We start from the raw sequence: 16,410 nt of genomic DNA on the forward strand, positions 1-16,410 counted from the left end.
CCTATACTTTCCCACATCAACAGAAAGCTAAGTTCCCATACCATCGGAGAGGTACCTACACCTGAGGGACTTGCTATAGAGAAGCTAGTTACATCACTCATGTGTACACACCTCTCCGATGGCCTCACTGGCGCCATCCAACTACCGACACCAGTGTAGCGAGATGTTGATATTACATACCTTACCAAACCAGTAAGAGTCTGGGATGGGGATGTGGTCTGTGCGGAACCGTTTGATCCTGCGATTCCGGTAGAGGATAGACGTAAGGTCAGGAAAGTTTCGGTTCAAGTCTAGGTTCTGAGCGTTGGTGCGACCCACCGTCCAACCGTTGAGCTCGTGACCCTACACAAACACACACAGAGGGTAAAGGTCGTGACCCTAGACATGGTTCAACACCCCACAACCCTGCAGGAGCGTGATGGAGAGGAGTGAAGAGTGAAGCATCATGGGTAATGGGAAGACAAGGGAAGTCATGACGGTTAGAAGAATGTGATTGGATAGGATGAATATAAGAGGTCAGGAGTGTTTTGTGTGTGACCCAGAAGAGGGCCCAGAGATTTTCCCAGTCAAGTCACATGATCGTTCCCTATACAGGAAGTAATTTAGGGACAGACTATGTAATCCGTCCGGAGAGAACAAGCTGTCGAGTAAACATTTATGTTTTTATTAAAACCTTTATTTTAAGAGGCAAGTCAGTGAAGAACAAATTCTTATTTAAAATGACGGCCTACACCGTCCAAACCCGGACGACACTGGGCCAATTGTGCGCCGCCCTATGGGATTCCCCATCACAGCCGGGTTGTGATACAGCCTGGATATCGAACCAGGGTGTCTGTAGTGACAGGACATGCTGTTTGTGTGAAGAAGATAGTCCAGAAATCATTCGGTTGTTTGAAAAGATGATGATAAAGACAATAGAGCTTCCCACTGCCAGCTGTTGGGAAAAACAACGACTAGACGTTCTATCTATTAAAAATATATTTGTTACATTTTATATTTTAAGAAAAACGTTTTGAGATTTCTAGCAGTGTTACTTCTTCGACCTTAAACACAGTTACAAAAAAAATGGCACTGTGTTTCCATGACAACAGTCTAACCGACTGCTCTTGTTGATTGGTTAAGGACACTATCACTCTGTCTCTCTGGTAGTGGGAGGGGCTGAACAAATAGGAGAGCTCAGGTAGATGATAGGCAGTTGTGAAAAGGGGCAAGGCTTAGAAAGAGAGTGCCCCAACACATGCTGTCACAGACTCTATATAATGGAGAAGATAGGAGGCGTGGCCTCTTTCTATCTCTACGCGGCGGTTGGTTGGTCCCGGCTTCGACGTTTTTTAAATTTATTTGTGATTTACTTCCTGGTTGTGGTGTGGTTGTTGTTCCGGGTCGTTGCTATCCTCTACCTCGGCGGCCGCCAGCTCGTAACCGTCGGGGTTCATGGACGCCAGGATGTGGATGCGCGTGGTGTTTACGAGCGTCTGGATACGCTGGTTGCCAAGGAGATACTCGGAACACAGGTACTGGGCCAGGTAGAGCAGCAACTGGCGACCCAGGACCTCGTTGCCATGCATGTTGCCAACCAGCTTGATCTCCGGTTCCACTGAGATGGGGGAGATGGGGGAGGGAGAGACGGGGGAGGAAGGGAGGGGGTGAGAGACACAGGAAAGGAATTGCTCAAGTCAAAACCTGTGTCAAAGTTCATTTTAGAAGATGTTAAGACACAGGAGGTCCTCGACTAGCCCTGTACCAATAGGCTTTAATAAACAGGAGGTCCTCAACTAGCCCTGTACCAATAGGCTTTAATAAACAGGAGGTCCTCAACTAGCCCTGTACCAATAGGCTTTAATAAACAGGAGGTCCTCAACTAGCCCTGTACCAATGGGCTCCCTAGCTCACTTGCCCCATTGCGGTGCAGTTCAAACCCCAGAAATCACTCCACCTTAAATCGTCACACACTCACACAGTTCATGCCCTCCGGGGTTGTCTGTGAACTCTATGGCCAGGAGGTCTTTCCCCTCTGTGCTGCGTCCGATACTGTAGATATATAGATACACAGATCAGTACTGTAGATATATAGATACACAGATCCGTACTGTAGATATATAGATACACAGATCAGTACTGTAGATATATAGATACACAGATCCGTACTGTAGATATATAGATACACAGATCAGTACTGTAGATATATAGATACACAGATCAGTACTGTAGATATATAGATACACAGATCGGTACTGTAGATATATAGATACACAGATCAGTACTGTAGATATATAGATACACAGATCAGTAGTTTATTCATCCCCTTGAGGTTGTATTTCAGCCAGTACCTGTAGGTGCGGGAGATGTGAGAGCACTTGGCAGCCGTCCTCTTCAGAACGCTGTACATTTGGGCGTTGGAGTGGTACGTGAACTGAATGATGGTGGAGGGTTCGTCTGGAGACAGGTTGGAGAAAGCCACTTCCTGTCTGGCTGAGAGGGCGAAAGGAGGAGGGGAGGGGGGTCGAGTGATATGGAGGAAGGGGGTGGGAGATTAGCTGAATTGATCATAGTTGGTTTTCTGAAACACCCCTTCGGGATCGGTGTCCAATCCACGGGATGGTTGAACTAATGTAGGCTAATTTGATTAGCATGAGGTTGTACGTAACAAGAACATTTCCCAGGACATAGACATATCGGATATGGGCAGAAAGCTTAAATTCTTGTTAATCTAACTGCACTGTCCAATTTACATTAGCTAATACAGTGAAAGAATACCATGCTATTGTTTGAGGAGTGTGCACAATTTTGAACATGAAAAGGTATGAATAAACAAATTAGGCACATTTGGGCAGTCTTGATACAACATTTTGAACAGAAATGCAATGTTCAATGGATCAGTCTAAACTTTGCACAGACACTGCTGCCATCTAGTGGCCAAAATCTAAATTGCAGCTGGGCTGGAAGAAATACATTATGGCCTTTCATTTTAGGTGAACATTTTAAAAAAGGGGCGGACACACATTACGATTGTCATGTTAAATTACTTGGTAAGCTCTTTCAAATACATTTGTAATGTATTTAGGAACTAAAAATGCACTATGTCCTAGCTAGCTTTTTAGGTATTTGTGAATGCTAAGACAAGGTAGAATGTATGTTTGACATGTTAAAATTCTATTTGTGTAACAGTACATTAAAAACTCTTATTTTGTAAGACAGGGTAGAATGCGTTTTTAACATGTTAAAATTCTATTTGTGTAACAGTACATTAAAAAACTCTTATTTTGTAAGACAGGGTAGAATGTATGTTCAACATGCTAAACACTTCTTTGGGCTAGGGGGCAGTATTCGGAAGTTTGGATGAATGAGGTACCCAAAGTAAACTGCCTGTTACACAGGCCCAGATGCAAGGATATGCATATAATTGGTGGTATTGGATATAAAACACTCTAAAGTTTCAGAAACTGTTAAAGGCGAAAACCCGAGGAGAATCCATCTGGAATTTATTTTGGGGGGATGATGACATCATTTAAAATGGCTGTCTATGGGAAAATCAATGGAATACCTCCCAGATTGCAGTTCCTAGGGCTTCCAGTAGATGTCAACAGTTTTTAGAAAGAGATTCAGGTATGTTTTTTGATAAATTAGCTAGAATTTGTAGTTTTTCTAAGTGGCTTCCATTTTGGCTGTAGTGTTGTGGAGTGCTGTTGGACAGGTGGGACACTAACGCTCAGAGGTATTCAAAATTATATTTGTACAGTACAGTAAAAACTCTTATTGTGTAATTATTGTATATTCAACAAGTTATTTTTAACATGTACAATTCCGGGAGGGCTACCTCTTAACGGGGCCAACGGGTCGTGACAGCCTTCCTGTTCGCCGGCGAAGAATCGGTCACAGTCTAGGAAGTAAGGCCACGCCATGTCGATGCCCTCGAACGCGTGGCCACACCCCTTCCTCACCGCCTCACATGCACTGCGGCATGACTTTAGAAGAAGAAGAAGAAGAAGAAGAAGGAGAAGAAGGGGGAATATGAGGAGAAGAAGAAAACTGTATTAATCCATATGAGATGGACACCCATCCTGGATCCAACCCCTCCAGCACATACTCCTTGACTGTTGTGGGGCTGGAACTAAATGTGCTAACTGGAACACACCTTGACTGTTGTGGGGCTGGAACTAAATGTGCTAACTGGAACACACCTTGACTGTTGTGGGGCTGGAACTAAATGTGCTAACTGGAACACACCTTGACTGTTGTGGGGCTGGAACTAAATGTGCTAACTGGAACACACCTTGACTGTTGTGGGGCTGGAACTAAATGTGCTAGCTGGGACACACCTTGACTGTTGTGGGGCTGGAACTAAATGTGCTAGCTGGGACACACCTTGACTGTTGTGGGGCTGGAACTAAATGTGCTAACTGGAACACACCTTGACTGTTGTGGGGCTGGAACTAAATGTGCTAACTGGGACACACCTTGACTGTTGTGGGGCTAGAACTAAATGTGCTAGCTGGGACACACCTTGACTGTTGTGGGGCTGGAACTAAATGTGCTAACTGGGACACACCTTGACTGTTGTGGGGCTGGAACTAAATGTGCTAGCTGGGACACACCTTGACTGTTGTGGGGCTAGAACTAAATGTGCTAGCTGGGACACGCCTTGACGGGGGCGGGGCTAGAACTAAATGTGCTAGCTGGGACACGCGTTGACGGGGGCAGGGCTGGAACTAAATGTGCTAGCTGGGACACACCTTGACAGGTGCGGGGCTGGGTAGGTCTTGGCAGCGCGGGGCGAGTACGGAGCACCCCAGCAGACGGATGTCGGGGGAACACTCCCCGTTGAGGAGACCGTGGATCACAGAGAGGAGGAGGTACTCAGCTCCAGACTCCACCTCGTGACGAGACTGCTGACCTAGGATGTTAGGGAAGATGGTCCTGGGGAGAGAGGAGATGAGCAATTGATCAATTGGTTGATTGGTCGATCTGAAGATCAGTCTGTTGAACAGTCAGTCAGTAGGTAAATCAATCAATCATTTAGTCAGTCAGTCTGTCAATCTGTGAATCGGTCTGTCGATCAGTCAGTGAATCAATCAGTCAAGTAGATGAGAACATATTGGTAATGTTTTTTCTCAAACAAAGTTATTCTCTTCCATTTCCATGTGGGAAATATTTTCACCCTAGGGTAAGGGAGGGAACCCCCTATGGGCCCTGGTCAAAAGTACTGCACTATATAGGGAATAGTGTGGCATTTGGGATGCATTCTCGGCTTATAGTAAGGGAGGGTAACCTGAAGACTCACCTGGAGTAGTCCAGGTCATTGCAGTAACCCAGGTTAATCTCTGAACACACTGCGGCTGTGGAGGGAGGAGGGTTAAGAGGAGGACAAAACATTTAGGAACGTTCAGATAGAAATATGTTATGTAGAACAAACATGCCTCTCTGACATGTCGAACTAGGAGTCATGTCGGCTGTAGTCATGGCATTTCTATCTGCATTGTTGGACAACGTTGGACAACTGAACCTGGTCACACTTTATTGTCTACTTTGTTGATGTTACTATGATATAGGACTTACTCAAGACTTAAGGGACTTTACCCAGCTAGCAGCACATTTGGTATACTTAGAAGTTGTGGGAAAGTACGTTTTTGGTTTCTTGTTCGTTCTGGGAACGAAGACATAGGTTTCCTGACATTTAAAATGGAACATTTTGTCTGTTCTTGGAACGTAGATTTTTAGGTTGCAGGGAGGTTCTGAGAACGTTGCAGGGAGGTTCTGAGAACGTTGCAGGGAGGTTCTGAGAACGTTGCAGGGAGGTTCTGAGAACGTTGCAGGGAGGTTCTGAGAACGTATTGACACAAATCCACATGTGGTATGTACACTATAAACACTGTCAGCTACAGTGTGGTATGTACACTATAAACACTAAGATACAGTGTGGTATGTACACTATAAACACTAAGATACAGTGTGGTATGTACACTATAAACACTGTCAGATAGAGTGTGGTATGTACACTATAAACACTGTCAGATACAGTGTGGTATGTACACTATAAACACTGTCAGCTACAGTGTGGTATGTACACTATAAACACTGTCAGATCCAGTGTGGTATGTACACTATAAACACTGTCAGCTACAGTGTGGTATGTACACTATAAACACTGTCAGCTACAGTGTGGTATGTACACTATAAACACTGTCAGATCCAGTGTGGTATGTACACTATAAACACTGTCAGCTACAGTGTGGTATGTACACTCTAAACACTGTCAGATCCAGTGTGGTATGTACACTATAAACACTATCAGATACAGTGTGGTATGTACACTATAAACACTGTCAGATACAGTGTGGTATGTACACTATAAACACTAAGATACAGTGTGGTATGTACACTATAAACACTGTCAGATCCAGTGTGGTATGTACACTATAAACACTGTCAGATACAGTGTGGTATGCACACTATAAACACTGTCAGATCCAGTGTGGTATGTACACTATAAACACTAAGATACAGTGTGGTATGTACACTATAAACACTGTCAGATCCAGTGTGGTATGTACACTATAAAAACTGTCAGATACAGTGTGGTATGTACACTATAAACACTGTCAGATCCAGTGTGGTATGTACACTCTAAACACTGTCAGATACAGTGTGGTATGTACACTATAAACACTGTCAGATACAGTGTGGTATGCACACTATAAACACTAAGATACAGTGTGGTATGTACACTATAAACACTGTCAGATCCAGTGTGGTATGTACACTATAAACACTGTCAGCTACAGTGTGGTATGTACACTATAAACACTATCAGATACAGTGTGGTATGTACACTATAAACACTGTCAGATACAGTGTGGTATGTACACTATAAACACTAAGATACAGTGTGGTATGTACACTATAAACACTGTCAGATACAGTGTGGTATGTACACTATAAACACTAAGATACAGTGTGGTATGTACACTATAAACACTGTCAGATACAGTGTGTTATGTACACTATAAACACTGTCAGATACAGTGTGGTATGTACACTATAAACACTAAGATACATTGTGGTATGTACACTATAAACACTGTCAGCTACAGTGTGGTATGTACACTATAAACACTATCAGATACAGTGTGGTATGTACACTATAAACACTGTCAGATACAGTGTGGTATGTACACTATAAACACTAAGATACAGTGTGGTATGTACACTATAAACACTGTCAGATAGAGTGTGGTATGTACACTATAAACACTGTCAGATCCAGTGTGGTATGTACAATATAAACACTGTCAGATACAGTGAGGTATGTACACTATAAACACTAAGATACAGTGTGGTATGTACACTATAAACACTGTCAGATAGAGTGTGGTATGTACACTATAAACACTGTCAGATCCAGTGTGGTATGTACAATATAAACACTAAGATACAGTGAGGTATGTACACTATAAACACTGTCAGATCCAGTGTGGTATGTACACTATAAACACTGTCAGATCCAGTGTGGTATGTACACTATAAACACTGTCAGCTACAGTGTGGTATGTACACTATAAACACTGTCAGATACAGTGTGGTATGTACACTATAAACACTAAGATACAGTGTGGTATGTACACTATAAACACTGTCAGATCCAGTTTGGTATGTACACTATAAACACTGTCAGATACAGTGTGGTATGTACACTATAAACACTGTCAGATCCAGTGTGGTATGTACACTATAAACACTAAGATCCAGTGTGGTATGTACACTATAAACACTAAGAGCCAGTGTGGTATGTACACTATAAACACTGAGATCCAGTGTGGTATGTACACTATAAACACTAAGAGCCAGTGTGGTATGTACACTATAAACACTAAGATCCAGTGTGGTATGTACACTATAAACACTAAGAGCCAGTGTGGTATGTACACTATAAACACTGTCAGATACAGTGTGGTATGTACACTATAAACACTGTCAGCTACAGTGTGGTATGTACACTATAAACACTATCAGATACAGTGTGGTATGTACACTATAAACACTGTCAGATACAGTGTGGTATGTACACTATAAACACTAAGATACAGTGTGGTATGTACACTATAAACACTATCAGATACAGTGTGGTATGTACACTATAAACACTGTCAGATACAGTGTGGTATGTACACTATAAACACTAAGATACAGTGTGGTATGTACACTATAAACACTATCAGATTCAGTGTGGTATGTACACTATAAACACTATCAGATACAGTGTGGTATGTACACTATAAACACTGTCAGATACAGTGTGGTATGTACACTATAAACACTGTCAGCTACAGTGTGGTATGTACACTATAAACACTGTCAGATACAGTGTGGTATGTACACTATAAACACTATCAGATACAGTGTGGTATGTACACTATAAACACTATCAGATACAGTGTGGTATGTACACTATAAACACTATCAGATACAGTGTGGTATGTACACTATAAACACTAAGATACAGTGTGGTATGTACACTATAAACACTATCAGATACAGTGTGGAATGTACACTATAAACACTATCAGATACAGTGTGGTATGTACACTATAAACACTATCAGATACAGTGTGGTATGTACACTATAAACACTGTCAGATACAGTGTGGTATGTACACTATAAACACTGTCAGCTACAGTGTGGTATGTACACTATAAACACTGTCAGATCCAGTGTGGGATGTACACTATAAACACTATCAGATCCAGTGCACTGCTATACGGTTGACATGGACTATCATACATAAGATATATTTTACAATCCATCTTTACATGTAATTTATTTTCTTATAAGAATAAAATAAGTTCAGTTCAACTTACGTTTTTCTACATCTGGACGGTTGTTGCATCTTCCTGCAAAACACAAAACACATCACAATAGAAGTACGTGTAGCCTACTGCGGTGGTTCTCTAACCTCTCCTGGTGAACCCCAGACTCTATGTAACCTACTGCAGTGGTTCTCTAACCTCTCCTGGAGAACCCCAGACTCTATGTAACCTACTGCAGTCTCTAACCTCTCCTGGAGAACCCCCAGACTCTATGTAGCCTACTGCGGTGGTTCTCTAACCTCTCCTGGAGAACCCCAGACTCTATGTAACCTACTGCAGTCTCTAACCTCTCCTGGAGAACCCCCAGACTCTATGTAGCCTACTGCGGTGGTTCTCTAACCTCTCCTGGAGAACCTCAGACTCTATGTAACCTACTGCAGTGGTTCTCTAACCTCTCCTGGAGAACCCCCAGACTCTATGTAACCTACTGCAGTGGTTCTCTAACCTCTCCTGGAGAACCCCCAGACTCTATCTAACCTACTGCAGTGGTTCTCTAACCTCTCCTGGAGAACCCCCAGACTCTATCTAACCTACTGCAGTGGTTCTCTAACCTCTCCTGGTGAACCCCCAGACTCTATCTAACCTACTGCAGTGGTTCTCTAACCTCTCCTGGTGAACCCCCAGACTCTATCTAACCTACTGCAGTCTCTAACCTCTCCTGGAGAACCTCCAGACTCTATGTAGTCTACTGCGGGGGTTCTCTAACCTCTCCTGGTGAACCCCCAGACTCTATCTAACCTACTGCAGTCTCTAACCTCTCCTGGAGAACCCCCAGACTCTATGTAGCCTACTGCAGTGGTTCTCTAACCTCTCCTGGAGAACCCCCAGACTCTATGTAACCTACTGCAGTAGTTCTCTAACCTCTCCTGGAGAACCCCCAGACTCTATCTAACCTACTGCAGTGGTTCTCTAACATCTCCTGGAGAAACCCCCAGACTCTATGTAACCTACTGCAGTGGTTCTCTAACATCTCCTGGAGAACCCCCCGACTTTATGTAACCTACTGCAGTGGTTCTATAACCTCTCCTGGAGAACCCACAGACTCTATGTAACCTACTGCAGTGGTTCTCTAACCTCTCCTGGAGAACCCACAGACTCTATGTAACCTACTGCAGTGGTTCTCTAACCTCTCCTGGAGAACCCACATACTCTCTGTAACCTACTGCAGTGGTTCTATAACCTCTCCTGGAGAACCCCAGACTCTATGTAACCTACTGCAGTGGTTCTATAACCTCTCCTGGAGAACCCACAGACTCTATGTAACCTACTGCAGTGGTTCTCTAACCTCTCCTGGATAACCCCCAGACTCTATGTAACCTACTGCAGTGGTTCTCTAACCTCTCCTGGAGAATCCCCAGACTCTATGTAACCTACTGCAGTGGTTCTATAACCTCTCCTGGAGAACCCACAGACTCTATGTAACCTACTGCAGTGGTTCTCTAACCTCTCCTGGAGAACCCCCAGACTTTATCTAACCTACTGCAGTCTCTAACCTCTCCTGGAGAACCCACAGACTCTATGTAACCTACTGCAGTGGTTCTCTAACCTCTCCTGGAGAACCCCCAGACTCTATGTAACCTACTGCGGTGGTTCTCTAACATCTCCTGGAGAACCCCCAGACTCTATGTAACCTACTGCAGTGGTTCTCTAACATCTCCTGGAGAACCCCTAGACTTTATGTAACCTACTTCAGTGGTTCTATAACCTCTCCTGGAGAACCCACAGACTCTATGTAACCTACTGCAGTGGTTCTCTAACCTCTCCTGGAGAACCCACAGACTCTATGTAACCTACTGCAGTGGTTCTCTAACCTCTCCTGGAGAACCCCCAGACTTTGTGTAACCTACTGCAGTGGTTCTATAACCTCTCCTGGAGAACCCCAGACTCTATGTAACCTACTGCAGTGGTTCTCTAACCTCTCCTGGAGAACCCCCAGACTTTATGTAACCTACTGCAGTGGTTCTCTAACCTCTCCTGGAGAACCCCCAGACTCTATGTAACCTACTGCAGTGGTTCTCTAGCCTCTCCTGGAGAACCCCCAGACTCTATGTAACCTACTGCAGTGGTTCTCTAACCTTTCCTGGAGAACCCCCAGACTCTATGTAACCTACTGCAGTGGTTCTCTAACCTTTCCTGGAGAACCCCCAGACTCTATGTGACCTACTGCAGTGGTTCTCTAACCTCTGCTGGAGAACCCCCAGACTCTATGTAACCTACTGCAGTGGTTCTCTAACCTCTCCTGGAGAACCCACAGACTCTATGTAACCTACTGCAGTGGTTCTCTAACCTCTCCTGGAGAACCCCCAGACTTTATGTAACCTACTGCAGTGGTTCTCTAACCTCTCCTGGAGAACCCCCAGACTCTATGTAACCTACTGCAGTGGTTCTATAACCTCTCCTGGAGAACCCACAGACTCTATGTAACCTACTGCAGTGGTTCTCTAACCTCTCCTGGAGAACCCCCAGACTCTATGTAACCTACTGCAGTGGTTCTCTAACCTTTCCTGGAGAACCCCCAGACTCTATGTGACCTACTGCAGTGGTTCTCTAACCTCTGCTGGAGAACCCCCAGACTCTATGTAACCTACTGCAGTGGTTCTCTAACCTCTCCTGGAGAACCCACAGACTCTATGTAACCTACTGCAGTGGTTCTCTAACCTCTCCTGGAGAACCCCCAGACTTTATGTAACCTACTGCAGTGGTTCTCTAACCTCTCCTGGAGAACCCCCAGACTCTATGTAACCTACTGCAGTGGTTCTATAACCTCTCCTGGAGAACCCACAGACTCTATGTAACCTACTGCAGTGGTTCTCTAACATCTCCTGGAGAACCCCCAGACTCTTTGTAACCTACTGCAGTGGTTCTCTAACATCTCCTGGAGAACCCCCAGACTTTATGTAACCTACTGCAGTGGTTCTATAACCTCTCCTGGAGAACCCACAGACTCTCTGTAACCTACTGCAGTGGTTCTCTAACCTCTCCTGGAGAACCCACATACTCTCTGTAACCTACTGCAGTGGTTCTCTAACCTCTCCTGGAGAACCCCCAGACTTTATGTAACCTACTGCAGTGGTTCTATAACCTCTCCTGGAGAACCCCCAGACTCTATGTAACCTACTGCAGTGGTTCTCTAACCTCTCCTGGAGAACCCCCAGACTTTATGTAACCTACTGCAGTGGTTCTCTAACCTCTCCTGGATAACCCCCAGACTTTATGTAACCTACTGCAGTGGTTCTATAACCTCTCCTGGAGAACCCACAGAATATATGTAACCTACTGCAGTGGTTCTCTAACCTCTCCTGGAGAACCCCCAGACTCTATCTAACCTACTGCAGTGGTTCTATAACCTCTCCTGGAGAACCCCCAGACTCTATGTAACCTACTGCAGTGGTTCTCTAGCCTCTCCTGGAGAACCCCCAGACTCTATGTAACCTACTGCAGTGGTTCTCTAACCTCTCCTGGAGAACCCCCAGACTCTATGTAACCTACTGCATTGGTTCTCTAACCTCTCCTGGAGAACCCCCAGACTCTCACCATCCTCCTCCCTCTCCTGGGGGGCAAAATGCATTTGTGTCCTCTACCCGTGAGGTTTTCAACTGTTCCATATATATATTTTTTTTTTAATAATTGCCCTGACAGTGCTCAGTGGTACATTCAATCGTTTGTGGATCTTCTTGATCTTCTCAGTATATGCACACCTGTTGTGAAAGGCCCCAGAGTCTGCAAAACCACTAAGCAAGGGGCACCACCAAGCAAGCGGCAACATGAAGACCAAGGAGCTCTCCAAACAGGTCAGGGACAAAGTTGTGGAGAAGTACAGATCAGGGTTGAGTTATAAAAAAAATATCAGAAACTTTGAACATCCCACGGAGCACCATTAAATCTATTATTATTATTTTTATTTAAATGGCACCATAACAAACCTGCCAAGAGAACCTGCCCAAAACTCATGGACCAAGAAAGCAGGGCATTAATCAGAGAGGCAACAAAGAGACCAAAGATAATCCTGAGATTGTAGTATCTGTCCATTGGGACCACTTTAAGCTGTACACTCCACAGAGCTGGGCTTTACGGAAGAGTGGCCAGAAAAAAAAGCCATTGCTTAAAGAAAAAAATAAGCCAACATGTTTGGTGTTCCACAAAAGGCATGTGGGAGACTCCCCAAACACATGGAAGAAGGTACTCTGGTCAGATGAGACTAAAATTTAGCTATTCTGCCATCCAAGAAAACACTACGCCTGGCGCAAACCCAGCACCTCTCATCACCCCGAGAATACCATCCCCACAGTGAAGCATGGTGGTGGCAGCAGCATCATGCTGTGGGGATGTGTTTCATCTGCAGGGACTGGGAAACTGGTCAGAATTGAATGAATGATGGATGGCGCTAAATCCAAGGAAATTCTTGACTGTTTCAATCTTCCAGAGATATGAGACTGGGACGGAGGTTCACCTTCCAGCAGGACAGTGACCCTAAGCACACTACTAAATCAACTCTCTAGTGGTTTAAGGGGAAACATTTAAATGTCTTGGAATGGCCTAGTCAAAGCCCAGATCTCAATCCAATTGAGAATCTGTGATATGTGTTAAAGATTGCTGTGCACCAGCGAAACCCATCCAACTTGAAGGAGCTGGAGCAGTTTTGCCTTGAAGAACGGGCAAACATCCCAGTGGCTAGATGTGCCAAGCTTATAGAGACATACCCCAAGAGACTTGCAGCTGTAATTGCTGCAAAACGTGGCTCTACAAAGTACTGACTTTGGGAGGGTGAATAGTTATGCACGCTAAATTTCTGTTTTTTGTCTTATTTCTTGTTTGTTTCCCAATAAGAAAAAAGATGTTGCATCTTCAAAGCGGTAGGTATGTTGTGTAAATCAAATTATATATTACCCCCCCCCCTAAAAACTATTTTAATTCCAGGTTGTGAAGGCAACAAAATAGGAAAAATGCCAAGGGTGTGAATACTTTCGCAAGCCACTGTAGAACGTCAGACACCAGCACAGACGAAGAATCAACATCTGTGATGACATTTACTTTGACATTTTTTCTACAATTATATTGCACTTATAAACGGATACTGTGGTTTGGACTTAACATTTTTAGTAACCTGACTTGAAATACTAGTTACCTGACTTGAAATACTAGTAACCTGACTTGAAATACTATTAACATGACTTGAAATACTATTAACCTGACTTGAAATACTAGTAACCTGACTTGAAATACTAGTAACCTGACTTGAAAAACTCATACTGAGTTTGAGTAAATGTTATATTTTTAAAGGGACAGTGCACCTTAACGTTTCTATACAGAAACCCAGCCTAAAAACCCCAAGCAGCCATGCAGATGTAGAAGCACGGAGTAGAGTGATGGATGGACCGCTAGGCTGTAGCAAACAAACACTATACGCTTTTATAAAATCACATGGGGGGAAAAAAAGACAAGACAATCGTCTCAGAAACGACCTCGTAACTTACTTCAATAGCTCCGTGATGCGTAACCAGCCATGAGGATGATGAATGAATACAATGTGGTACTTTACCCGAATTGTCGTCTCCAGGCTGGCAGAACCGTTGAGGTGCACACCAGCATATCGACAGGACACAGAAGAGGGTAAAAACGGTTAAGTACGTCTTATATTCCGTTGTGTCCATAGTGATGTGGCAGGCTTGGTACGGCGCTATAAACTCTGTAATTACACTACACTACCTCCCACAGATCCAATTCCTCGGTCTCTCTCTCCTACCTCCCACAGATTAAATTCTTCAGTCTCTCTCTCCTACCTTCCACAGATGAAAAAGTTCTCTCTAGTCTACCTTCCACAGATGAAAATGTTTTTTCTCTCTCTGTCTCTCTTTCCACCCCTCTCTCTCTCTGTCTCTCTCTCTCCTACCTCACAGTTGAAAACATATTCTTCTTTCTCTCCCCCCTCTCTCTCTCTCCCCACCTCTCTGTCTCTCTCTCTCCTACCCCACAGTTGAAAAACGTTTTCTCCTCTCCCTGTCTGTCTCCCTGAACCCCCACAGCCAGGAAAATCAGGAGAATACTCTTCCAGTAGATCATATTACAGAAGACATCCAGGGTGTGTGTGTGTGTGTGTGTGTGTGTGTGTGTGTGTGTGTGTTGGCGGGAAGACAAAAGAGGAACATGTCCTACCGTGTGTGTTGAACGGGTGGATTTAATGTAAAGACCCCTTGGTTTATAGTTTGTGGCGTCAGAGAGAAGAGTCTCTTATTACTGGAAGCTGTCTGAGGAATTTCAGGTCTGTGTTTGTGTGTGTGTGTGCATGGTGTGTACGTGTGTGTCTCAAGAGTCTTGGCAGTGTATTTAGTCCCAGAGAGGTTGTCCAGGAGACAGCGGAACTAAAAATGGAAAGCCACAATGACAGTCTGTCTCTGCATCCCCCAATGACACTACCAACCAGGTTAAATAAAATATGAAATAAAAACAAACTTTTAGCCTCTTCATTTTCATGTTACTTACAACCTCATGCTAATCGCATTAGCCTACGTTAGCTCAACCTCATGCTAATCGCATGTGCACTACTTTAGACCACAGGGCCCATAGGGAATAGGGTGCACTACTTTAGAACACAGAGCCCATAGGGAATAGGGCGCACTACTTTAGACCACAGGGCCCATAGGGAATAGGGTGCACTACTTTTGACCAGGGCCCATAGGGAATAGGGTGCACTACTTTTGACCAGGGCCCATAGGGAATGGGGTGCACTACTTTTGACCAGGGCCCATAGAGAATAGGGTGCACTACTTTAGACCACAGGGCCCATAGGGAATAGGGCGCACTACTTTAGACCACAGGGCCCTTAGGGAATAGGGTGCACTACTTTTGACCAGGGCCCATAGGGAATAGGGTGCACTACTTTTGACCAGGGCGCATAGGGAATAGGGTGCACTACTTTTGACCAGGGCCCATAGGGAATAGGGTGCACTACTTTTGACCAGGGCCCATAGAGAATAGGGTGCACTACTTTTGACCACAGGGCAATAGGAAATAGGGTGCACTACTTTAGACCACAGGGGACATAGGGAATAGGGTGCACTACTTTAGACCACAGGGCCCATAGAGAATAGGGTTTAGTGTTCCATTTGGGATGCAGGATTAGTCATAACAAAATAACATTTAATTATCTGACATTTTTACAGTTAATAAATAACTTACTGAAACAATTTTAGAATCATGTCTTTAAAGTTCACTTTGACTTCAAACACACAAACTCACTGTCAATACAACTCAATGTAAAACTAGTGTCCATTGAAAACATCTCTGAAGACCCTCTATAAAACAAGCTAGTGAAAACATCTCTGAAGACCCTCTATAAAACAAGCTAGTGAAAACATCTCTGAAGACCCTCTATAAAACAGGCTAGTGAAAACATCTCTGAAGACCCTCTATAAAACAGGCTAGTGAAAACATCTCTGAAGACCCTCTATAAAACAGGCTACTGAAAACATCTCTGAAGACCCTCTATAAAACAGGCTAGTGAAAACATCTCTGAAGACCCTCTATAAAACAGGCTAGTGAAAGCAT

The 16,410-nt window shown here is 44.1% G+C and overlaps 1 protein-coding gene across 1 annotated transcript in view; it reads right to left on the reverse strand.

Annotated features, from left to right (window-relative positions):
* LOC139419736 (carboxypeptidase Z-like) overlaps positions 1 to 14,655 on the reverse strand; it is a 31,191-nt gene extending 16,536 nt beyond the window's left edge. Inside the window, exons 1-9 of the mRNA XM_071169729.1 lie at positions 14,405 to 14,655; positions 8,857 to 8,889; positions 5,282 to 5,336; positions 4,734 to 4,917; positions 3,818 to 3,965; positions 2,331 to 2,472; positions 1,958 to 2,031; positions 1,401 to 1,597; positions 181 to 342 (exon numbers count right to left, since the gene is read on the reverse strand). Of these exons, the coding sequence (XP_071025830.1) occupies positions 181 to 342; positions 1,401 to 1,597; positions 1,958 to 2,031; positions 2,331 to 2,472; positions 3,818 to 3,965; positions 4,734 to 4,917; positions 5,282 to 5,336; positions 8,857 to 8,889; positions 14,405 to 14,516 (1,107 nt within the window). The 5' untranslated portion in view covers positions 14,517 to 14,655. The remainder of the gene's footprint in view (positions 1 to 180; positions 343 to 1,400; positions 1,598 to 1,957; positions 2,032 to 2,330; positions 2,473 to 3,817; positions 3,966 to 4,733; positions 4,918 to 5,281; positions 5,337 to 8,856; positions 8,890 to 14,404) is intronic.
* Between the last annotated feature and the right edge of the window lie 1,755 nt (positions 14,656 to 16,410).

Source organism: Oncorhynchus clarkii, chromosome 10 (genome assembly GCF_045791955.1).
Source record: "Oncorhynchus clarkii lewisi isolate Uvic-CL-2024 chromosome 10, UVic_Ocla_1.0, whole genome shotgun sequence".
In the NCBI taxonomy this organism is placed as follows: domain Eukaryota; kingdom Metazoa; phylum Chordata; class Actinopteri; order Salmoniformes; family Salmonidae; genus Oncorhynchus; species Oncorhynchus clarkii.